Source organism: Musca vetustissima, unplaced genomic scaffold, assembly GCF_032173495.1.
Source record: "Musca vetustissima isolate MV318-11 ecotype Yass unplaced genomic scaffold, APGP_CSIRO_Mvet_v1 utg15918, whole genome shotgun sequence".
NCBI classification, from domain to species: domain Eukaryota; kingdom Metazoa; phylum Arthropoda; class Insecta; order Diptera; family Muscidae; genus Musca; species Musca vetustissima.
Window position 1 is genome coordinate 122,686 of NW_026879446.1, and position 27,405 is coordinate 150,090.

At 35.6% G+C, this 27,405-nt stretch overlaps 1 protein-coding gene across 1 annotated transcript in view; it reads left to right on the forward strand.

Moving 5' to 3' along the window:
• The first annotated feature begins 2,904 nt into the window (after positions 1-2,904).
• The window catches only part of LOC133324354 (intermembrane lipid transfer protein Vps13D-like), a 103,832-nt gene continuing 79,331 nt past the window's right edge, over positions 2,905-27,405 (forward strand). The window contains exons 1-2 of the mRNA XM_061533198.1: positions 2,905-3,001; positions 3,053-3,843. Coding sequence (XP_061389182.1) covers positions 2,905-3,001; positions 3,053-3,843 — 888 coding nt within the window. The remainder of the gene's footprint in view (positions 3,002-3,052; positions 3,844-27,405) is intronic.

Here is a 27,405-nt window from a genome sequence, read left to right on the forward strand (position 1 = left end):
TCCGTCTGTCCGTCCGCCCATGTATTTTTGCGAACAAAGTGCAGGCCGCATTTGTGATCCGATTTGGATGAAATTTGGCACAAGTCACTTATTTGGTCCAAGGACGAACCCTTTTGAAATTGGAAAATCAGTGCACCAAAGTCCCTATATAGCTTTCGACTTGCACGAAATTTGGCACAGCCCAATGAATCAGGCCTAGAATGATGTGTGTCAAGTTTCCTGTAAATCGGTTCAGATTTAGATATAGCTCTCATATATATTTTCGTACTATTAAATTTAAATGGTGCAACAAAGTGCCATATAACTTTCAATTTACACGAAATTTGGCACAGCGTAATGAATTAGGTCTAGAATGATGTGTTAAGTTTCCTGAAAATCGGTTCAGATTTAGATATGAATTAGGTCTAGAATGGTGTGTGTTAAGTTTCCTGAAATCGGTTCAGATTAGATATAGCTTCTATATCTGATCTAATGAAAAATGTTGTATCGTTTGCAGATTGACATGTTTATGGATCTAATTTCATTTTACTAGTCCTTTAAAAATGAGACGTCCGTTAGGATTCATCTGTTGAATATACTCAATGTGGTGAAGGGTATCATATAGTCGGCCCCGTCCGACTTTACTACTTTCCTTACTGGTTTTTTATTGTTATTTGCCATGGCTCAACAATAAATGGTTGAATTTCTATATTACATAGTTTTATTCTAAAGAAATATATTTCCACAGTTAAATAAATGCTATTAAGTGATCTTCTTACCAAAAAAAAAACGTTTCTGAATTTAGCATTATTTTTTGGCATTTTTTTAGCATTATTTCGCATTTTTTCAATGAGGATTTAGCTGCAACTTTTTTTTGATCTGGTCACACTGTCGAGATCCCATTTACTAGTAAAGGCCCTGATGTTGCAGTCGGATATTCGAATAGTTTAAAAAGGAAATGTCAACAAAATTGTTTCCAACAAACACAGCAAAGCAAAATTTGCGTGCACCGCAAATTCTGAACAGGCAAAGTTTTGTATCTCTTCCTCGCACCCCTCTCGCCGTCAAACTCAAAATTTGCCAAATAAAAATTTGCCTGTGAAAAGGGCACGATTGATAAAAAAGTACTAAATGTGAAGTTGTAATGTTCTGTGTCACCTTGTAATTTCGATAATAATTTTGTTTGACAAAACTACAGGGCATGGCCCATAAATAAGGTCACCAAGATAGCAATCGAAATCGGAAAACAGCTGTTTTTTCTCAAGTCTAATGTCAAAAATTTCGACTTTGTTTACGTTTTCATAATGGAAGTCAATTCACAATAATGCATTTTGACAGCAAACTTGAGAGGTATCGATAATCAGCTGGTCTCCCTTGGTGACCTTATTTATAGGCCATGCTACAGGGAATGAGGGGAAGCCAAAAAGTCTGAAAAATAAACTCTGCTGACATGAATTAATAAAAGCTGTCATCAAGTACGTTCATTAATGTCATGTTCTGACGGGCATTTGAACAACGTAGTTCGCTCTTAGAATTATACAAAACTTGGTCTGTTCCCGTACTGCAAGAATGTACAACTTTTTACTACGATAACGAATTTTCCTTTATGATATCGAAAAAAATAGTAAAATCTAGTACTATGTACAAAATTGCAGCGAATTCGGTTGAAAAGCGCGCTCAAGAACCCCAAAATACCGAAATTGGGGGGTACCCTTATATGGCTTATATGGGGGATATCCGAAAAAATTGACCTATATTTAAATTTTTTTGTGGAGAGATTTGGTACCTGCTAAGAACTCAAAATACTAAATTACAGCCAATTCGGTGAAAAATACGATAAAAACCCAAAAAATACTGAAAATTAGGAGGTACCGTTATATGGGGACTACAAGAAAAAGTGGACCTATATTTATAATTTTTTGTGGATACATTTACTACAAATTCGCTTGAAAAAACGCGCTCAAGAACCCCAAAATACCGAAAATGGGGGGGTACCCTTATATGGGAGCTATGCCTAAACGTGGACCGATATATCCCATCTTCGAACTTGACCTGCCTGCAGACAAAAGACAACCCAATGCAAAATTTCAGCACCCTATCTCAATTCCTTCAGAAGATAGCGTGATTACAACAGACGGACGGACATGGCTAGATCGTCTTAGAATATTACCCTGATCAAGAATATATATACTTTATAGGGTCGGAAATGAATATTTCGATGAGTTACAAACGGAATGACAAAATTAATATACCCTCCATACTATGGTGGAGGGTATAAAAAGTACTGGAACAGACCATTTGTTGGCGAAGGTTTGCGTACGACGTCGCTTGAGTCTTGGCAGAACGACGATTAACAAGCGAATTTTATGAAGGCTGGAGTCTTGGAGGCTTCCCACTGTTCTTTTGAATCTCTCTCTCTCTTTTATTATTTTTTTTTTTCGTTTTTCCATATATAGTTCCTTTGCTCCATATAGTTCCTTTGATCCATATAGTACCTTTGCTCCATATAATTCCTTTAGTTCATACAATTTCTTTGCTCCATATAGTTCCGACTCCTACATAGTTCTTTTGAATCTCTCTCTTTCATCATTCTTTTTTTCGTTTTTCCATATATAGTTCCTTTGCTTCATATAGTTCCTTTGCTCTTTATAGTTCCAATGCTCCAAATAGTTCCTTTGCTCTTTATAGTTCCTTTGCTCCATACAGTTCCTTTGCTTCAAATAGTTCAAAAAAGGAACTGGATCAGAGAAAGGAATTATATTAATTAAAGAACTGGAACTAGTTCCGTTCGTTCCTTTCTCGGAATAGTTCCAATGAACTAGTTCGTTCCGGAACTACCCAACTCTACTAGAAATCTTATGAAATGCGATATAAGGTAAACAACGTCAATAAATTGTTATTCTGTGTTTTAGTCTTCAAATAAATATGTTGAACGAGTTGATTACATGGGTACTTAATACCTATCTTGGAAAATATTTAGAGGACTTTAACCCGGCACAACTGTCAATTGCTTTGATTTCTGGTGAGTAACATTATTAAAGAAATACATTGTTTAATGTATATTTTTTTGAAGGCGAAGTGGAATTAGAGAATGTACCAATACGGAGGGATGCGTTACGCTCATTCGGAATACCAGTTGAAGCTTTATCAGGAAGTATTGGAAGGATCAAATTGCAAATACCTGTCAGACAATTCCGTACATCGCCTTGGAGTATTGTTATCGAGCGTGTTTACGGTGTATTTGTTCCTAAGGATCTAAGCGAATGGGATAATGACAAAGAAAAAGATGCTGAATATGCATATAAAATAAGAGTTCTCGACGCGAAAGAGGCAAACTGGAGAGTGGACAATGGATGTAACGCAGAGAGCTACTATTCCTTGTCTTATTCAAACTGGATAAACTATGGTACTTCTCTCGCTACCAATATACTTGAGAATTTAGAACTCACGATCAAGGATGTTCATCTACGATATGAAGACACGTTATCTTTAAAAAATTCACATCGCGCTGCCGGAATACGCATTAATACAATTTCGGCTCAAAGTTGTGATAGCAGTTGGATTCCGGGCGCAAAGAATCCAGACACACAAAATGTTTCATTTAAAATACTGGAATTAAAAGACTTACATTTTTATTGGGATGTGCTAGATTCAAGCAATATGTGTAGAGATTTATCTTCAAAAGAGCTTTTGGAAAAAATGAACCAAACCTGCAAAATGGAAGACCACAATTTTTTAACAAATCCAATAAACGCTACACTGAAATTTAAGAGGGAACGATGTAAGCAACCGCTTCGGAATAAAAACCGGCCGAGAATTTCATGTGACGTTTTTTTCCACCAAGTTAATCTTTCATTAAATGATGTAAGTACAATATAACAAATTATAATTATATTGTTAACCTGATTTATCATGTTATTATTGAGTTAGCTTGATTGCAAAAAGTTTGTAACAACGTGAAATAATGGAACTAGCATCAGCTTTTGTTAAACCGATTCGTCGAACATGAGTTAGGAATGTCCGTCGTTTCAGATGTCATCCAATAAACCTTGTAGGAACAAGTCTAGTTTAAGGCTCCCTCGCGGATCGTTTTGAAACTTTTACCACATGTAAAATCGATATTTCCGAAGATATGGGCCATCAAATGGGTATCATTTTAAAGCGTTTTAAGCTCTAATTACAAAAATATAATAATTTTATCAAATATTGTTGCCATCTCTTGGCGGTTGCGTTCGGAAATATTTAGGGTAAGTGCTCCTAATGTCGGCATGTACCAGTACTCAAATAAATCCTTTCACTAAATTTGAAAACAGCCTTGATTATCTTCAATATTATTGGCATCTATTTCTGTGAAACTTTTCATCAAACTAAGTTCTTTTATTAGGCAGTAATTTAGGATTTTCTCAATGTTGTTCTTTCACCACTAGTAACAATGCATGTTTCTTAAGAAAAAAAAAAAAATAATAGTGAACATTCCGATTTTAAAAGATTTTATTTTATTGAAGTTATATATTTTTTTATCCGGATTTTTTTTTTCGTAATTGTTATGAGCATATTAAAGGAAAGAAAGAATTTACAAATATTAAGAACTATTTGGAATTATTATTTTTTTGATGCCGCCTTTAGGACAAAAAAAATTACGATGTCCCTATAGTCAGTATCTGGGTGAAAAACCAGCAAATTTTCGATAATTTTGGCTTAATATTGAGAAAAAAGTTTAAAAAAGTACTCTAAAGGCCGATTCATTTATAACAAATCAATTTTGAGTGGGTTTAAACAATATTTGGTATGGTCTTAATCTCAAACATTTTAAACATAAAAAGTAGCGTATAAGTCATGCCGAGCATTGAATAACTGTTTCCTAAGGTCGGCAGCAAAAAAAAAAAAAAAGTATTTTAATAAACATTTATTAAAGAAAATAATAAAAAATAAGTTGTGCAAAGTTTGGTGCAAATTCCATTCGCCTGATATTAGATTTACAAATATTGAACATTTTGACCATTTGTGGGGAAGTTACCAGAAGGAGTGGACCAATGGGTACCGTCTTCGGACTTAATCTAGACTTCGTAAGGATAATAGGATTTGCAAAGTTTAGTTCACATCTGACATTCCATTCGCCTGATATTGGATTTACAAATATTGAAAATTTTGAACATTTGTGGGGGAGGTACTAGAAGGAGTTGACTAATGGGTACAATTTCGACCATTTTGTGGGGGAGGTACCAGAAGGAGTGGACCGATATTCCCCATCTTCGAACTTAAACTAAGTTTGGACGAAATATTAAGATGTGCAAAGTTAGAATGAAATCGGTTGACAACGGACGGACGGACATGAGTAAATCGACTCCAAATTTTCTGAAACGGATGTGGTCCAAAGAAAGATTGTGTCTAAAAACAATATTTCGATGAGGCACATTTTCACCGTATCAAAGTGTATATAGCCATAAGGCTGAGGGTATAATAAGTCAACTATACAATTTTTCTTCAATAACAGTACGATATGCCGACTATTGGAAAATCATGTGCCTACAATTGGAAACTAGTGTTGGAAACTATTGGCAAAAAGCACCATTTTACCTAATTGTAAATTTCCTCAATGTTCTTACAAAACAAGTTTTCGAAAGAAATGAACCTTAATACAATATAATGGATAAAATGCCGACGATTGGTACACTTACCCTATTATTTATCTCTATTTTTGTATAATTATAAGCTCATTTGATTAATTCCGAGTAATTATAGAAGAATTGTTAACACCAGTAATATATAGTGGTACATTTTTAACCAAATTTGAAATTATCAAAAGTAACTCATTGATACCAAGAATAACGAAGGAATTAATAAACACAGTTACCCCAACAGTTCCTGTAATGAGGTGTATGGGTATTTCCGTGTAAAGTTCCACCAAAGCTGGAGAGTTTTCTTTCTTTAATTATACATAGATAAGTGAAGTTGCGGTAAAAAGTATTAAGAAAGATAACATTTGTCATTATTTCTTCTTGTCGTTAGCATAAATACTAATGTGATGACTATAAATGTAGATAGTGCAGAAATAAAAACTGTGACAGTGCAAACGTCTAGTGAGTGACCCAGAGAAGTCCTTCTCAAAAAAGAAGAGATTTTATTTAGAAAGTGCAATAATGATCGATATTTCTTATTTATGTCAAAAATAACTAACCCAGTTATGTTGAGGGTACAAAATGCTACAGTTCTGCAGGCCATAACGGTGTGGTCTGCAGAGCCTCAAATAGGTCATTAGAAAAACAGTAAACAGGGAATTTGTAACATAACAGTCGTACTACATGTTGTAAACTCGGCATATCTGGAATAAAGTTTAAAATTTTTACACAATTCGGAGTTTTCCCATTATTCTAAAGCCACATAGATTTGAAGTCGTGTGAGTGACCATTCTTCTGTGGCTCTCAATTTTTTCACTGTTGATAATACTCTTAAAGTACTACAAAATAGTATTAACACTAGATTTAAGGAGTGAGCATGTTTGGCTTATTTCAAATTTAATCACTGTGTATCTTTTAAACTTTAATATTTATTTTAAAAATATAGCTTGGTTTTTTGTTCCATCATTTTCCCCGCAGAACCCTTCATTTCGAAATTCGTATATGGTATGGTATACCTACATTTACAGTTGTGAGTCAATTTGGCTCATGCCATATTTTACCAGCAACCACATAAAACACCTTATTATGTGCATTGAAGTGATATATAATTTATATATTCGTATTAAATCGATTTTCTATACTGAAACGAAATCAAAAAAAATATTTTTATGGAAGAAAACTAATAAAATAGGCAAAAACGTAGGTAGAAAATCGATTTGTACCATATTTGAAAACGTTTCAGGTCCAACTGCGTATGCAAAAACGCATGTTATGCTTGGTTCAATAAGTAGCACATTCATGCTGATACTTGACGAAGGTATGTTGGCGTATATAAAATCAACTACCAGATTTAAAATAAAGCAGTATTTCTTTGCATTAAATTTAATTTTGGTAAAATATTACTTTTCAAATGTTGACCCTTTATGGGGGAGGTACCTGAAGAAGCGGACCAATAATCCCCAACTTCAATCATGTTATAGAATTGGTAAAAATATAAGGTTGTGCTATGTTCACAATGGATAAATTTATTCAACAAAATGTTTACCTTTCGTGGGAGAGCTATCGGAAGGGGTGGTCTGATATTATTTAGCATTTGCAGCCTTTAGGCTGAGGGTATAAAAATAAAGTTTATCAGTCATATTCTGGGTGTCAATTCTACTTGAATTTACTCGCTTCTTTTCCTTGGACTTATTCTGAACAACATTTCACAGAGATTTTTTTCGCATTCTCGCCTTCGCCTTATTCTGAAAGAAGTTCGGAAGCGAAAAATCCGCTTTGAGGAAAAATTAGTTATTCTGGATTACAGGAAGTAGGAGAATGAGATGAAATTTCGTGCTAAATGTTTCGCTAATAAATTCAAAGGGAGCTGATTGTATACAAATTTATAACTCAAAAACAACAAATAAAATGCCATTGGAAATCCTATTGATAACGATGCATGCTCAAAAAAATATTGCCACGGAATGTATAAAGGCAATAATTAATGAAATGAAATAAATGAAATGAAAGACAATAAGTAATATTTAAGCCGAGTTTGATGCCTTTTGGAGTCGAAAAAAAGACATTATTGGTTGGGATCTGTCCCTTCACAATATATATATATATATATATATCGACGCCTCCGAACCATAGTATGCTAAGTCGACTTAGCATTTTCTTTACATTTTTGCATTCTACGGTCCTTAATTTACATTCTCTGAAATTTTGGTAATCATCGGCCAATCCAAACCAAAGTTATAAGCAAAAATGTACTTAGCATGGCACGTACGATTAAAGAAACTTTCATACTTTGAAAGCTTCTACTGAAAAACTCACTTTTCAGACATAGCATACTATGGTTCGGAGGCGTCGATATATATATAATAATTTGTAATGTATTGTAGTTTTTACACCAAATAGCATCAAAACAATAAAAAGCTGTTTTACATGCCATTTGTATGTTGCCATATTTTCAAACTTTAATTTATTTTCTTTTAGTTACAAAAAATATGTTTTATATGAGTTCTTTGATAAAGAATATTTCATATAAATTAATTTGGAATAGCTTTCTTCGCCAAAAATTTTGGCTCTCTTCCGTAAAACTAGGTATATAACAAATAGCCGTAAATCTAGTGTTAAAGGTGAATTGTAAAAAATTAAATTGTGTTTAATTTATTTTAATTCATCTTATTTTCGTATACGAGAATCTAGCCCAAAGGACCAATAGCGATTCAAAAGAACAACAAAATATACTACTCCAAAAGCTTAAAACTAACAATGTATTAGCCTAATAATCAGCCTTACTCTGGACATCAATTCACCGTGAATTTTATCGCTCTTCCCTTTAAAGGTATTCTAAATATGAATTCGCAGCGATTTTTTTTTTGCATTTTCACTTTCTTATTATGCGAATCAAGTTCGAAGGCAAAAAAATACACTTTGGGGAAAAATTAGTTATTCTGGATTATAGAAAGTGGGAGAATGTGATGACATTTTGTGCGAAATTTTTCGTTAATAAATTCAAAGGTAGCTGACTAAAAAAAAATAAGTATTAAATATCTAAACAGTACTTATTCTATGACAATTTTGAATTTTAAAAATGGTTGTATGCATATTTTAAACTTAAAAACAACAAATAAAATTCCATTAGAAATCCTATTGATAACGATGCATGCTTAAACAAATATTTCTACGGAATGTATAAAGGCAATAAGAAATATTTAAGCCGATGCAATTTAGAGGCGAAATAAAGACATTTTGTGTGAGGATCTATATCTCCAGGAAAATATATTAAAAATTATGAAAAAAATTTGCCTGATGAACCGCTCAACAGTGAAAAACTATAATAAAAATTATGAAAGAACAATAATAAAACTACAAAAAAACATATTTTTTCATTCAAATTTATCGAGGTACACAATTATGTAGTGAAATTGCAAATTACAATATGGCAACACGATTTTTTTCTACCACCATTTTCGAAAATTCGAATCCGCATCTCGCATATTTTGGTTTTCCCTATTCATTCAGAATAAGGCGAGAATGTGGAAGCGACAATTTTTCTCAAGTGAATATCCAGAATAAGGCTGAATATCTTAACGTCTATTCAGTTGGAAGGGAACAGAAAACTATTACTTCAAAAAAAAAAAAAAAATACACGCCTAATGTCTTATCTTATGATATATGTCTTATCTTTTGATAATATCAAACACATTAATACAAAAAATATACGTTATTATAGTTATAATTATTTAAATTTGGAAATCAGTTATGCCATAAAATAATTATAATTAATCCTTAAGGTCAATAAAACATATGCTTAATACAGTTATTAAACCACATAAAGTAGGTACTGTTGGGGTCAATTGCCAACTTTCTCAGGTATGATCTCCAAGGCGGTTCCTCGACCAACCCTGTTACCTGCGATAGGTATACCTTTGTCTCCTCGGGGTTTAATTATTATATAATTCAATTTTATTATTTTTTGCAAACTGTTTTTATTACTTTAAATAATGCGAACTTAACAACGATCCACCGATAAGAAATGTCCGGGAGTCAGAGTGCTAAGGTCAACAATATTGTCGGGCAATTGTATAAGAGGCCTCGAGTTTAGACATGATCCGATAACAGCCAGAATAGTGGAAAACTCTTCAAAAGTGTGTCTGATTTGACCGGATATCTTATTCAGGTGGTTTTTACAACTCTTGACGCCTGCTTCCCAAAGTCCACCCATGTGAGGCGCCGAGGCAGGTATGAAATGCCACTCTAACTTTTGAAATCCATATCGAGTAATTGCATCGTCCTTCATTTCAGAGACAAATTTCGCGAAGTGGGACTTAAGCTCAGCACCCACGAAATTTTTACCATTGTCCGAGTAAATATGGAGGGCACAACCACGTCTGGCAACAAAGCGAGATAGGGCGGCGATAAATGCTGGAGTAGATAGGTCGCTCACAGGCCCCAAATGTATAGCCTTGGTGACAAAACATCTTCGATAATTTGCTTTTACCAAGTTTCTGCCCTTATAATCCAACACTCAAGTGGAGTGGCAGCAAGTGTCAACTGGATACCCCGTGGTTTGTCTGTCGGTACACGTGATCCACATATAATGAGGCAAATTTGCTCTGATAAGCTTAAATGATTGGATATCTCTCATTATACGGCAGAGACAGTGTGGAGCTCAGACGTCCATTAGCTCGGATAAGTTGATTCTTATCCAAAAAGGGATTTAAAGATACTAACGGACTGCTAGATTCCACCTTTCTTTGTTCATGACACAATCGAATTCCGTAAATCCTCTGAGACTGAGACATCAAACGGTATCGAGCGGAACAAATTTCCTCTGACGAAACGCTAATACTTCCGAAACGAGTAATTTTTCTATTGTCGGGATGGGTTTGGTAGACAAAACGAAAACAATAAGCCACCGCGTGAATTACTGTCGAAAGACGAGGAAACCTTTCCAAAACATCCTCCTCCACGGCAAATCGAGAAAGATAAAACTTACTAATTTTTGACTCAAGGGTTGTTTCGGGTACCACCGACCCAATGGGCCATTCAGTCTTGTCATGCTTGAGCCAGCTTGGGCCATACCACCACAACTCACACTTTTTCAACTCTGAAGGAGTCCGTCCCGGGTTACCAGATCTGCCGTATTATCCTTCGTTGGTACATGATGCCAGACGTCACCTATCTTTTCTTGTATAATTGCTACCCTATTAGCAACGAAAGTTGTCCATGTATAGGAAGGTTTCTTGAGCCAGAAAAGTACAATAGTCGAATCTGACATGCTAACAAAGGGCCTTCGGAATATCCAATTGGAGCACAACAGAATCAACTAATGACTGTAATGTGGCACAAAGTGTTCTTTTTGAGTACAAAATGTCCATGCAAAATTTTATGTTTGTAGGTCCACGTTTACTGGTAGCCCTCATACAAAGGTACCCCTATTTTGAGAATTGACACAAAAATTGGGTATAAACTCATTAACTGCCGAACCACTTAACGTAGGCGGCCAAAATGTTTCTAGTGTCAAAGCAAATATAGAAATCCAACATGGGGTCCCTGGGTCCAAGTTTTGGAATTCTTCATTTAAAAGATGAGTACGAGTAAGCCCATCTAAAATTTACTTAGAGTTGGACGTCCATTTTCGTAGTTCAAACCCAGCTGCTTTTAAAATGTTTATAAGCTCCACGGGCCTTCAATCTATCTCGTACACTATGTACGTCAACCAAAGCATCATCAACGTACATATTTTTCCGTAATATTTTTGAGCCAATCGGAAATCGATATTCTTCCTCAATTGCCAGTTTTAAGAGCGTCCATTTGCCAAATAAGGAGCGCAATTGACGCCAAACATCACAGTTTTTAACTGGTAGTCAGTAATTTCTTCCCCTGAGGAAGGTCTAAATAATATCCGCTGATATGTTTGTTTGGGATTAATCCAAATTTGGCGATACATTTTAGATATATCCCCATTGAATACATATTTATACATGCGCCAATTCAAAACCAATAAGCAATAAATTTCTGAAGTGTAGGGCCAGCATATAGTGCATAATTAAAGCTTTTCCAACTCACTTTGTCGTGGCACTATCTGGCTTAAAAACGCCATGATGTGGTAAATAATAGCAATCCTGATAATTTGTAAACCCCTCAAGTTTTTCCATATGTCCCAGAGCCAAATATTCCAAGATAACATTATCATAATCAGCTTTGCGAATTGAATTTCGCATAAGAGACCTCTCGTTTCGCAAAAATTGAGTGAGAGCCATATATCGACTCGACTTCGATGAAAATGAGAAAGATAAATCAGACCGAAAGGGCAAGTGTATTGTATATCCTCCATCAGAACCTCGTCATATTGTAGATAGAAAGATTTCCTCACATTTTTTTATCGTCCAACGAGACAATGGGCATTTTAGGCACCTCTTCAATCTCCCAGAACTTAGTCAATTGATCTTGTATCGACACTCTAGTACAATGGGAAACTCTTAAGGGTTGTACGTCTTCCAACTTTCCCGCTAGGCCAGTCAATATCCACCCGGAAACTGTCTCTTGGGTTAACAGGGATCGAAAAACATTCTTTTTGACCCCACTGAGCAATATTGCAGGGTAAACATTCCCGCCGAGTAACATACCAACAGGACCACTTTGGTAGAACTTCTGATCTGCAAAATCTAACTCTGAAAGTTCTCCAATACATACTGTCTCTAGTGGAATATTTCCTGTCACTTCTGGTACCACAAAGGCCTCTAAGTCCATCGGAAATGAAGTATTCGTGGTCGAACTAATTGAAACATATGCTATTTTTAATGCCATCCACTTTCTAACGCCTGAAATCTTTTCGTCAGAAACTTATTTAAATCCTCCCTACGAGGCATTTCTGTCTTGTGTGTCAGAGATTACTTCCAAAGAGAAAGTGTAAGTTTTGGCAGTTTACTGGAGCATTGAAAAACAAAAATTGGGTCCCAGGATTTCACATCCATGTTATATAACTCCAAGACACTTCTACGTGACATCTCTTTGAAGTTTCTTGAGGCTGCTTGGCGATTCCTGCCCACAATGAATCAAATAAAATAATGTCCTTAATTGCGAATTTATTAAAATCCTCTTATTCTTGTACTGATTTTTTAAGTTGCCCAGGCGATTGTAAACCCTTCAGCAGTTAAGGCAATATTACGATTTATTTCTCTCGCCTCCGTACTAGTCTTTTGGAAAATATGGCAAAGTTTTTCCACCGAGCTAAGTTTTTTATTATGTATGTATATGGCTGTGAATAAATGACGAAAACTAGGCCAATATACAAAGTCCCCTTCAAAAACTTCCGTATCACACGGTGGAGAAGATGAAGAAGATTTCTGGTTAAAGGTAGTTGGAACCACTTTAATTCTTTTCTTCAATTCCCTCAGAATGTTAATACATTTTATGTAACTTTCATGAGCTATATTCTTTTTCGTTTTAAGAATCTCCTTAATTTTCTTATTACATTCTGAATCCGCAATACATGTCTGTAGACATATTTCCAATCGAGCCATAAAGTCTGGATCTCATCCTTTTCAGCTTCGATTGCTGACTTGTTATACCCTGAGGCATCAGTTTCCTTTAAATTTTCCTCAAAGGATGACATTTCGTCACATTGGGTCAAAAAGCTTCAAATGTTGATCTTTTCCTCGTGTGATAAAATAATTATAAAAATTATATTTTGTTTTTATTTATAATTGAGATCCCAAAGGCTTCAACATTTCATCGAAATTTTGTGTTTAATGCTCCAAAGAAGAGTACGATAAAGTGAACCAAATATCCAAATGCTCTCTCTAATGTCAAAAAAAGTTAAACTTCCAAATGCCCCAATGGCAATATAATAACGCACCCAACGTGTCAATAAAATCTATAATCTGCACAAGAACCAGTTTATTAGATACAGTATTTTTCGGTTAATTGAACCTACGGTTAATTGGTTTCCACGCTTAATTGAACCACAAGATGGGTCAAAAATATTTCATTTCATAGTAAGCGGGTTCGGATAATTGGTTCCTCGGTTAATTGAACAAAAATTTGTGCAAATTTTGATGTGCAATTAACCGAAAAATACTGTAACAACTTTCGATTCCAAACTCCACGAGAATGTAAGAGAAAGTGCAATCATTGCATTCAAACCAATTTTTAGTTGTTCACAAAGTTCAATAAAAAATTATTTTGTGGCACTCCAAAAATTACCACTGCCTTTTTCCAATTAAGACAAAAAATCTCTAACGTATTCAATCAATATAATGTTGTCAAGCTTCAACCATTTTCTGAAGCTTCCAAAATGTTTCCTCTTATTACAGTGCCATTTGTGCCTATTTCCGAAATAGATTCGCAAATGCTTCGATTAAGCTCAGAAAATAAACACTATGAGCCTAAATTGTATTTTCAATGAGAAAGCCTGTATCAACCTCACACAATGTTAATAGCCAATACACATAAACATAACATTGATTCATAAACATAAGTCAATTTATGTTGTTGTTCCCAATGAACAACCTTTTTTACAATTATTAAAAAAAAGCCAATATTCAAATGATTTTGATTTTAAATTACTTCCAAGAGCAAAGGGAATAAAAAATTATACAGTATTTTTCGGTTAATTGAACCTACGGTTAATTGGTTTCCACGCTTAATTGAACCACATGATGGGTCAAAAATATTTCATTTCAAAGTAAGCGGGTTCGGATAATTGGTTCCTCGGTTAATTGAACAAAAATTTGTGCAAATTTTGATGTGCAATTAACCGAAAAATACTGTAATTGTTTCATCCAAATTACAAAAATTCTGATGTCAAATGTTCTCTTCTTTTTGCTAGTTCTGCTTTCCCATAAGCAAGGCAGTTGTTTGTATCAGACACTATTTACATATGCATGTGCACAACTTTCATATAATAAGATTGCTAATGTCTTCCCAACAAGACAAATGTGTTTTTCTTCTCTGTTTTGCTCTTTATTTAAGAGATGTAATATACAAAACAAAAGTAAGCACTCATGCATAAGAGATGAAGTATATCAAACACAAACAAAGAGCTTGCAATGCATAAAGCAATACTTGTTTGCAAAAAAGCAAACGAAAACAAACCATAAAAAATACCAAACACAGAGATAGCGCAAAGGCAGACCAACTGCACCGCAGCAGCATGGACAGTGCACAAGCGGCGATCTAACTAACTTCAACAAGTCGTTGAACCAAGAGGAACGGGGAACAGCGGGCACACAAACAATGGTTCAAAATAATAACAACAAGGCAAAGTAAATCCCAAGGGCAAGAATAAGAATTTGATTGTTTCGTCTAAGGGTACTCCAGAGTAAAAAAATATTCACTTGTTGTTCTATATAACTGAACTCTAGAGCCAAAGAACATTCGACTTATTTTACAATTTTATTTGACATAAAAAAAGTATTATACAACAACCGAGCCAGGGTTTGCTGTTGAACAATTTTATTTGCCTGTTGTTACTGCGGATATTATATCTGAATATTTACTAAATTTGGAAATATTGTTGAATTACAAAAATCTTATCCTCGGGATACTTCCCTTTAAATTACAAATTTGCAAACGCGCTATTTACCGAATACGCAATTCTCAGTACATACGCTTCTTATTCGTTCTTCTTTATTTACTGAACTTGATTTCTAATATTTATAACTGTTTAGTTTCTTATGTATGTACATATGTAAGCTCTGCTGAGCCAGCGATGACTTCTCGCCAAAAAAAAGACAGAATAAGAAGTCAATCAGTAAATGGCACGGTCAAACACAATATTGTTTTAAAACGCTCCCGCAGTAATAAGAAAACTAAAAAAATAAAAGAATAAATGCACAAGGAGTGCTGTTGAAAATATTGTGTTTTAATTTTAAAACCGGCTAAATACTAACGTGCCGCAACATTTAAAAAAAATTGTTTCAATTCGAAAAGAAATTCGTGTGATTTATTCTAACAAATAATTCACAAGGAAATTTGAAATAATGGCGGAAAACGAGAAGTCAAATAATGAATTCAGTTGCAAAAAATGCAATTCTGCGGACAATAGTCGTATGGTACAGTGCGACAAATGCGATTTGTGGTACCATTATGAATGTGTTGCAGTAAACAGTGGAGTGGCTGATATAAGCTGGAGTTGTGAGCATTGTAGTCCTACCCATGAAACAGCTAACGAAAACAGTCAAGAAATGGCCAATACTATGGGAGTATTAAAGCAGCCGCAGGCGGTGTCATCCAATGCAAGACCAGTGATACGGGAAAGCTCGGAACTAAACGTGCCACTGCACACAGAAGCCGATGCGTCAAGTACGGTTGTTTCCGTGGCACCAAGGATAAAAAGAGCAAATGTTAATACGCACACAGAAGAAATGTCGCAATATAAATTAAAATGCTATATGTGTGACGGCGAGCATAAGTTAACTCTTTGTAGTGAGTTTTTAGAACTTCCATTAAAGTACATCTACATATACGTTTTTAAATCGAGTCGATTAACTAAATCCAGAAATACACCCTAATTGTTTACACATACCTTTAATCATGGTCTAAATACGGATCAGCTGATGTTTGTTAGTATACATACAAAATTATAAATTTGCTGCAAAAATATTTGTTTGCAATTTGAACATGAAACGAAAAATTACAACAATGGAAATGTTTTTGCAATAGTGCGATCGTTTGAAAATTATAAAAAACAACGAAAAACACAAAAATTCTATAAATTATTGTTATTTAATTTTTGTATTTGGTAACCGTTAAATTTAAAAACAAACAACATGTGAAAACAGTTGCAAATTTTGGTACATTGTTGTACCAGAGTTGTATTTTTTAGCACAAAAACTGCGTTGCATCTCAGTAGTATCATGATTTCGATCATGATTTAAAATAAACCATGCCGCACGATGATTTAATTTTGTATGGTAAATCATGGTAAATTTAGCCTGATTAAGAAAATAAACCCTGGTCCGTCCTTTAATCATGATCAAATCTTATATGTAAATCCGCTTTTAGATAAGAAATTGGATATGGTAAAGAAAAAATAACACTGTGCGACAAATTTGATTTTTTTGATAATTACCGGGAAATTCCCACAGATTATGAAAGAGGCCAATATTCCCCCTTTTCAAGAATTATGATAATTTTCGAATTATGATTTCTTGAAAACATTGCATTTTAGGTACATAGTGTCTTCGGCAATATTATTGATAAAATATAGAGGAATATTTTGGTATGCAACTTTAACCCTCAACCGACTCATTAAAGGGGTTTTTTGGTCCCCTTTTCCAGGAGTGATTGAAAAATCATTCCTCGATATTTTAAAATGCAAAGATTTCAAGAAATCATAATTCGAAAATTATCAAAATTCTTGAAAAGGGGGTATTGTCCCCCCTTTTTAGGTTACCTCCCGACGTAAACTTTCAAAACGCCGACACACGTGACTTTTTTTAGCCCCTCTTTCATAACCTGTTGGAATTTCCCGGAAAATATTGTTTTGTTGCACAGTGTAATTTATGCCGACATTGCTTGAATAAGCACAGAGGGAAATGTTTTGCAGTAAAATAATGCAAGATTGCGGGGTGTAATAAAAAACACCGCAAATTAATGCACAAGTACAGTGATGAATCAAATAACACTATTAGTGAATCAATGAACTCTCATTCTATTACTGAGGAATATCAAAAACAATTTTTTAGAATATTGTGAATTCGTCTTTACAATAAGAATGGTTTTATTGAAACGTACGCATTCTTTGATCAAGGCTCGTCAATATCCTTAATTGATTTACTTCATATTGATTGACAATGTTGTAATATTAAGGAGTATGCAGATTGTAACGAATATGGAATTCAATGCGTTTTCAAACACAATAAAAGTGAAAACGCCCACAAGGATAAAATCAATATGTTTTTCTAAATTACACATTGGCGACTTCCTTGCAACATTATTAATATTGTAACACTCCAAATTATACAATATATAACTTAATTTATAACTACAAATAAGTATAGAGTGGGGCAGTGCAGTGTGAGCAATTCATAATTTCATTTATTTATTTTTTTTTTCTCAATTTAAACACGAACATTTAATATATTGGAATTAAGAGTGGCATACTCCAGAGAGTACCAAACCAAACATAGTGTATTGGGCTATAGGAAGCCCCGGCATCGCCTGCACCCGATTGGTAACAATTTTGGCATATATTTCATGGCCAAACACTAAAGCCACACGACCTGGCCTAAAAAAGCATGGGTCTGTCAGCGGTAACCCGAGGAAGGACTCTTTTGTCCGTTCAGGGATGGCTTCCAACGGGGTAAATCTGTTATCCAACGTAAATCTGTTACCCGAGTCATGGCCGAGAGGGTTTGAGATGGGTCGTAGGTCGATGTCACCGAAACGCGACACAACGGGTTTCCATCGACATTGGATGTGGGAAGCCTCAGGTCAGACACCATTGAGGCACATATTAAGCGTTGCCTACCACAAGGATCCAATACTGCACGAATTGGAATGGAAGGACCGACATGCTGATGTCTTACGATAAAACTGGGGGATATTGTCGACACCTATTTCAAGGGTAATGACCCGAGTGAGTTAACAACCAAACTGGCAACATGGAGATTATCAACGGACGATGTTGAATCGGATCCCCATCTCGGACCTGGCATAGGACTGGGATACGGACGAGACCTTATGTTTTGACGGGAACGGACGGAGATTTTAGTAACGGTCCCCTTATCCACACACTCCAAATGCAAAAGGGTATTGAGCCTTCCTCCGCATTTGACACATGTTTTTTGACTGTGGCATTCTTTGGGTTGATGCCATTTGGCCAGGCAACGCGTGCAATCCCGATACACGTTTATGGTGTGTATGCGCGCTTCGAAAGACATCGCAGGAAAATCTAGTCACGTAACAATCAAGTGCCGACGATTACAAACGCGACAACAATTTCTATTTAAGTTCGAGGAGCCCGCAGATACGGACTCCGATGGTGGAACAACGACCGAGTCATCCACAGTTATGGGATTTGGCCTGGATACCGAACTTGTCGACGAAGAACCCGCAGTTACGGATTCTGATGGGTGAACACGATTCGAACCCGCAGTTACGGGTTCGGATAATCGGCTGTTGGCACTGGACGACATACTGGAACCCGCAGTTACGGATTCCGTCTCAGATTCTGTTATTTTAACCACAGCTATCGGACGAACCAACTCATCCAAAACTCCCGAAGTTGTGCGGTTTTTCGGCCTAGTAGTACGATCTCCACTTTGATATATCGTCGATGGGATCAATGGTGTACATATTGGAGAAAAATACATATTTTAATTTTCTTCATTCGACGATTCGTCTGTCAGAATGACCAACTTAGTCATAGGCCGTTTTACAACGCCGCTTGCCGTGCGAATATCTACAACTCGCACGTATCCATCTATACCCGCGTAAATAATTTCTACACGACCTAACTTCCACGAGGTCGGAGAGTGATTCTCGTGCCGAACCACGACTAAATCGCCCTTTACAACATTTCTTTGTGGAAATTTCCACGTATACCTCATATGATAAAAAACTGACTTTCTAAACCGATTCATGAGCGATATCGGTTGTCCAAAAATAAGAGGATCAAGCGGAGCAACTAAATGTGTTTCTATCAAAAAATGACTGGGCGTAATAAATACAAATTCACCAACTAGCAATAACAGTGGGCAAATCAGATTCTGCATCCTTAGTCGAAAAACAAACGAACACACAAACATATCCCTTTGTTATTTACAAGCTCGACCAATTTATGGTATTCTGAGTGAAGATTATTTGAAGAAGTCGAACCTCCTCAAATTTCAACGACATAATTATTTATCGATGTAAAAATATTTACAACGGTATCGACCACAAGTTCGACGAATGAACCATAACAAATATGCAATTGCACGAATGCCTATTACAAAAGAGGAATATTTTTCCATGATGTTTGCGAATGGAAAAAAAAAGACAAATGATAATGCACCGAACTCATTTCAATGTCTGTGCCCGGGGGGATCATGGATTCTACAAACTCTCTTGGCCATGACAAACTAATTGTAGAATCTGTCCAACAATAAACCTGACAAAATTCTACAACGATATGTTTTCCAATAACTTTCGAAATGTAGGAGGCTAAAAAAATGATTTAATAGGAGCTACCTTTGTATAACAAGATAGTAAATGCACGAACACATTTTGAAGTGGGACTTCAATTGGAATATATACTACCCCGGCGTATGCCTTAACTGAGGCATCTGAAATTACATGCAATTCTGCCGAACATTGAGAAGTATACCGAACACACCCACAAATTTGAATTGCACTTACTTGGGAAAATGTGTCCACAAATTTAAGCCATTCGACGAACATGGCTTCCACAAGAGGATCGTTCCAGCCGATTTGATTTAGACCTACTTTGTGTATTATAATTGTTCCTGCGAATAGTAGTGGAAAAGGTACGGATCATTGACGAGGGGGTAGGTCCAGTAATCATCCAGCCCAAAACAGAATTCTGAGCAAGTAAACTTCCAGAAACAATTGTACGGAAACCCTCTAACATAATTTTCGAATCAAACAAAATAGCATCTGCCAGACGAATACTTGGCATTTGTGCTCTTAAATCAGGCGAAACAGTAAATGGGGAAGATTTCCCGAAATTGACGGCAAAACCAATGCGCTAGTTAGCATTACTGTGGGATCACAACGACTTCTGTTTACCGAACAAACTGTAGTATTTGACCTTTCGATGCAACTAGGTGTGGTGTGTTCTACTACATTGAGAACACTGATGCTTACTTCGGCAAGTTTTAACCTCGTGCCCCTTTCGCAAACAATTGACACATAGGCGATGCCACTTAACGATCGAGAATCTAGTAGAAATCGACATATTTCTAAACCGAGAGCATTCAAACAGTTGATGGACGTGTTGCGGACAGAGAATACAATCCTTTTTTGTGGCGATTTGAAAGTTTTTGACGTATCTGCGCTTCCCTAGGAATATCACAGTGATGCTGCGTTAGAGAAGCTGCTGAACTACTACGAGAGGAGTTCAACAATTGTTGTTCGCCCTTTAATTCTGACAGCTTACAATTCAAGTTAGATAAGCAAGCCATATATTTTTGGTACACTACCTCAAATTTTCGATCCGCCGTCTCGAGAGTTTCTTTAGTCGTTTCTTCAGACGTTTCCAAATAGAGAATACACGATCTAAACTTATCGTCTGTTTCTTTCCAAACTTTTTCTAGTTCGGCGCTACGGACTTCACAAGCAAAAATATTTATATCTTCGGGTTTCATTGCCCGGATATATTCCACGAAATTAACAAAAGAGTCAGAAAATCTGATAAAACTATCCAAAGGAGTAAACATCTTGGAGTATTAAATGCCAAAAACCGCAACAATCACAAAGATTATAAAAATTTTCCAAAATATGATGATTTCAATAATTTACCAATCGATTCAAATTATTTCCAAAAAACACCAACTTTAAGGAAAATACCAAAAATCGAAATAAAATTAAAAAATCGAACGAATTTTCCAATATTTGAATAAAATTCCAAAAAATGTCCAACAAGTTTTCTAAATTCTGAAGAATTTACCACGATTTCCAATGAGAAACAGCTCAAATTAGCTAAAACCATTCAAATATATCTGAAATAATATTTGAAAACCGATAACAATTTTTCGAAAACCAAACCAAAATTGTTTAAATGACAAATAAAATCCAAGAAATGACGAAAATGTTCCAAAATTTTCCAAAGATTATATCAAAAACTCACAAACGTTGGATTAAAAACCAAAAATAGCAAATAATTGTCGATAAATGCCGAAAATCAAACGATATTACCAACATTGTAGCCAAAAACTGCCCAAAAAAGCTTAATTTTCAAGAAAAATTAACTAAAAAATCGACAAAACTGCTAAAAAGTTTAAAAATTTATAATTTATAAGTTATTCCACTCAATTTAAAAATCGAATGAAATAAAATGTTGTACAAATATATTGCAAAAATATCAAATTTATATTATTTTTAATTAAATTCAATATAAATAATACGAAAAAAATTTATTTATATAATTTTCGACCAATGCGGACTGTAGGGTGTAAGGCGTTATTATTATACACAACTATATATCAACTTTGTACCAACGTGTTAACTAACCACACTCGACCGACCCGATGTGTGTAGCGTGCACGTAACAAAGAAGAAACAAAGGAAAAAAAACGATTAGTCCTTGAATTTGTTTTTGCAAAAAAAAAAAAAAAAAATAGGCCGTCGAACTTTGTTTATGATTTTTGTTTCTATTTATGTGTTTGTTATTATTTTTTCCGCGAGCTCACAAAATAAAAAAACACTGCACTGACCTACCTGTTTTTGTTGATAAAGATGATAATGATGATGAGTTTAGGGATGATGATGTATAGGGATTGTGATAATGATGTTAATGTATATTGTGATGATGTTGTGTTGTTGTTTTTTGCTGTTGAAAGGCAAACGAAAAAATACCAATTAGAAATTCGCTTCCAAAAGCTCGACTCCGGTTCGAATGGACCAAAATGTTGAAATTGCGTGCAAATAAAAGAAGTAAAACACGAACGTTTCAGATTTAATATTAAAATAAAAATAGAGTATGACAGATTACCCGTTGATTGGTAGGCCAATGAAAAGAGAGTGTGAGTGTCAACAATAATAATCAAAGGTGGCGTCGGCGTTAATTCCATACTCGTTAGAATCTGCCATTTAACATTTCAGTGTTGTAATATAAGGGAGTATGCAGATTGTAACGAACATGGAATTCAATGCGTTTTCAAACACAACAAAAGTGAAAACGCCCACAAGGATAAAATCAATATGTTTTCTAAATTAAACAGTATGAAAATAAACTATATGAAAAGTTTGCAATCGTTTCGTAACGTACTTTTCGAAAGAAGAAAACGAAACAAAAGAAAACCACGCATAAAGTCCTTTCGTTTTGTATATCGTACTGTTTGCGCTCATGAGTGCAAACAGAACGAAATCGATAAGCTCTCAGTTACAACAAAAATACATGGAAACGATTCAATTGTTGTTGGGAGCGAAACGAAAATGAAAAGTGTCCAAACGTTTGCCGAGCGAAATGATCAATTGTTGTGTTTGTGTTACTATTCTATGGCGAGTGGCGGTGGTGGTTGTTCAAAACAACCATCGAAGTCTCAAAAACAGAAAACAATATGCACATCAACAAACAAACATAACACGACAAATGATCATTACCCCTAGCAAACGTTTCATTTTCGTTTCGCTCCCAAACGTTTCAACTAAACATCGATCAACAGAAGTACACTAAAGCAATCGTACTGTTTCGTTTTTTTGATTTGAGATTTGAGAAGTTTGTGGTTTTGTTTGGTACTAAAAACGAAACAATTTAAAGCAAATGAAAAGTTTGTGAGATTCGCACGGGTATCGTACTGTTTGTTTACGTTCTCTGATTCTGATATTATAATTCAACGATTTTCACCGGACTGGTAACTAAATGTAAATGGTTCGGTAGGTAATGTTACTTACATTTACTTCAAGACTTCTATGTGCATTCGCATACTTTAACAACTGAAATCAAAGATTCCAACGAATTTGAAAGATACATTAACAGTTATTTTAGAAATTGTGACCCATTTTGTATTTAACTTTCCAAGTTAATGGTATGGAACACATGAGGCGTATTGCACAATATTACTTTACAATGGTCGTTGCGTTTGTAATTTGTATTTTTGGTGGTGGTGAAACCGAAGATTCCAAAGGAAATTTGAAAGTTACATATACTGTAATTAACAGTTATTTTTCAAATTGTGAACCATTTTTTAACGCTGCAAGTATATTTAGTATGAAACACCTATATTGTTAATAATTAGTTGTTGTAGCAGCTGTTTTTTATATTTTTGGTTCTGACTCGTTAGTTTCCAGGTTCAGGAAGGTTGCACTTTAGATGAGTGGCTTTAGCAGGAAAGTTAAAGAGATTCAGCATATCGTGAGGTCCAAGTCCATACGCAGGGCATGTGCTTGGTATCGCGCTGACAATTCGGGCCCAATACGAATTGAGCGGCTCCTCCATCCTGATCTTAATTGGGCTAAAACCACTCTCATTCGTCTAGCCAGTACTGTATTTACGTGGTGTTAGTCCATTGCCTGGGTCACTGCTTCCTTGTGAATGCTGGTAATTAATGCCAGGGATTTTCTTTTATACGTTCTATCCACAAGATAATGACATGGATGATTCCTGCGATATCACCGACCGACCGACCTATTGTTTTGTTGGAGGTCAAAAAGGTATTTTTATCAGCACAATAAGAGCTGCCGGCAAGCCACTTGAGGATCTTGTTCCTGTTTCCCATCTTATCGTAAATAGCGGCTTAAATAAGCTTTCGAGCGTTACACCCGAAATTCTGGAATAGTTTGTGGTCGGAATTAGTGCACCATCGACCATGATGTTCAGCGGGAGTTTAATTTCAGCCGTCCATGTGGTGAACAGAGTGGCTGTTGCTATAGCGGCGGATATCTTCATATTCCTCAGATGGAAGAACTATACTAAATCAGCTATATATAGACATATAAGCCCTCACAAATGTCATCGATAAAGGGAACCACACATATAATTAATTATCCAACGTTTCAAACCCGATAAGTCATGAGCCACTAAGACTGTTCTGACGCATGTCGCCTGTTCTGGCTAAGTCCTCTGTTTTCATGTGTGGTTATGGCGTGTAATGCTGTAGTTGTACTGTGCATCTTTCGCGCATAAAAAAACAGCCACAGAATCTATTTCAACAGTCAGTTTGTTACTAAGTTTTACTACTCATTTAAAAATAAAAAGAAAATAAACAAGCAAAAATCTACATTACAGTAAACAGAGTTAAAGTCAATACACATTTTACTAATTCGTGCGATGGAAGTCTACATATAAGAGTTGATAGTGTCTACTACATCGGACAGGAACATTTATTCTAATAGATGAAATTAGGAAATATAATTGGTATATAACCATTTAATATTTTAATTACCATCATAGTATTCAACATAATATGTCTACTTTTCAATGTAGGCAAACGAATTCATTTTAACCTGCTAGTATAAGAAGGCAACACAACACTATTATCCCAATGAAAACCTCTCAGTGCAAAAAGTAAAAATTGTTTCTGCACATATTCAATTGTATCAAAATATATATATTTAATTGTATTGAACATATTGGGGATCCCATAGATAGATAATAATAGATAGAGACGTAAATAGTTGTTTCGTTATATATGGATCCGAGAATTCTTTGGCCCACCGTTTTATAAATCGTAAGACACCATAGGTTTATTTAGCATAGATATAACATGATTGTTAAAATTTAATTTTGGATCCAGTAAAATACCAAGATCAACGAAAGAATCTACAGTTGATAAAACCGAACCATTAATATAGTATTGTCTTATCGAAGAAGAATATTTAGAAACACACATATGGTTACATTTATTTAAATTCAGGTCCATACAATTTAACTGCACCATTGAATGATGGGCAATGAATATCTTGACATCATCTGCATACATTAGCAATTTAGAATGCGACACAGAATTTGGAAAATCATTTACAAACAATAGAATATATATATATATATTATATATATATATATAATATATATATATAAACAGTAGTGGTTGAAACCAATTAAGTATGTAATCATGGTTTTTTAATTTAATTATTCGTTAAAATGTATGTGCTATGGTTTATAGCAATCTTGGGTTAGCGTCTTTGATATTTTAACGAGTAATTACTTGCCACTTGTTTTGCCACCTTCTTTAAGCATCAAGGAGTACGATACTGTCATTCGGACAGACAACACACATATTGTTCCGCACAGGCATATCGTTGCCAAAAGGTAATATTGTTGACCACCAAACAACCAAATAAATCATTGAATATATTCACTTACAAACTTTGGGTTTTTATTCTTTCCTTTTACTTTCACGACACACGGCTCTACGTACACCCCTCCCCTACGGTCCACTGCTCCACACATTCGGCATTCTGACTCCCATCGGCGGGGCCCCTCTGAGCTAAACATTTGTTCCTTCGAGCCGGATCATTCACAGGACGTGATTGCAGGATTACCAAAGGATATGTTTGTGTATTCGTTTGTTTCTCTGCCAAGGCGATTCGCTTAGAGGTTGTTTCGGATTTGTCAACGGATAATTTTTTTGGCCGCACTTCATCGATTTGTAGCACGTCGTGGATGTCCCAACTCGATATTTTCTGACAATGGTACGAATTTTGTGGGAGCCTCTCGTGAACTTCGTCGCAATTTTCCTAAAAGTCGTGATTCTATTTCCGCTGCTTTTGCTACCCGTGGACTTTCATGGCATTTTATTTCAGCTGGTGCTCCACATATGGGTGGACTCTGGAAAGCTGGAGTAAGAAGTTTTAAGCAACACTTTCGAAAGCAAGTTCTTAACGTTCGGCTTTCATTTGAAGACTATATTGGCTATAATAGAGGCATGTTTGAATTCGCGCCCACTTTGTCTGTTATCAGATAATCCTGACGACTTCGTAGCATTGACACCAGGTCATTTCTTGATAGACGCCCCGTTACTCGCTCCTCCTGAACTTGTCATAATTGACGGGCCTCTATCGTTTGTGAATAGGTTTTGTAAAGTTCAAGCGTTTGCGCATTTGGTTTGCACTCGATAGAAGGAGGAATATTTGTAAAAATTTGCACATGCGATATAAATCAACATTTCTAGAACGGGAAATTGAAAAGGGTGATCTTGTTTGTATTCGTCACGAACAGCTTCCACCGACGTCGTGGAATTTAGGCCGAGTAGAAAACTTTTACCAGGGTCACATTCGACCCACAAACGGCACGGTAAAGCGGTCCATTTCTAAATTAGTCACTTTGACCGAACAATTAGTCTCTTCATCCAACTAAATTCCCATATTTTCCTAGTAACATAGATTCATCAAATGTCTACAATATCGACCTCATGAGCGAAATCGACGCTCTTTGGAACGAGCTGACAGTTTGGGATTGCAGTCTTTGATGCATTGGTGCAACCTATAGCTTCGGTAAGGCTAAATGAATCCGAAACGGAATCCGTTACTGCGGATCCGAAAAATAAAATATGTTCATCCGAACCCGTTACTGCGGGTTCCACTAAATCCAACGCATGTAATGGATCCGTAACTGGGGACCCCTCATTTGCGCCTCCGTGTGTTAATCTCGTCGCCAACTTGTCCTCTGCGCCCTTGGACCATGTTCGTATGGTTAATACGGGGAGGTCGTCCGTAACTGCGGGCGATTCGAATTCTTCTCATCGATACAGTTGTCGTATTTGCCAACGCCGGCACTTGCTGAGCGCTTGCGTTACCTGTGCTACCTATAGCACAATACACCATATTTGGATGGGTATTATCTGGCGTGTGCTATACGTAGTCCGACAATATTTTGTATGCATTGTTTGAAATGCATCTTTTGAACGCTCGTGTTCATTGTGTTTGATTTGCATACTCATTATTGTTACAACATTGAACTGTCAGTTTTCTAATGAGTATTGTTTTTGCGCCAATGTCACATTGCAGCATTATTGTCATTCTAGTTCTTCTTCTCGTCACGATCGCTACTCATAAAACAGGTAATCTGTTCTTTCTAATTCTCGTTAATTCCCCTATTATTATTTAAATGTCACATTGCAGCATTATTGTTATTTTAGTTCTTCTTCTCGTCACGATCGCTACTCATAACACAGGTAATCTGTTCTTTCTAATTCTCGTTAATTCC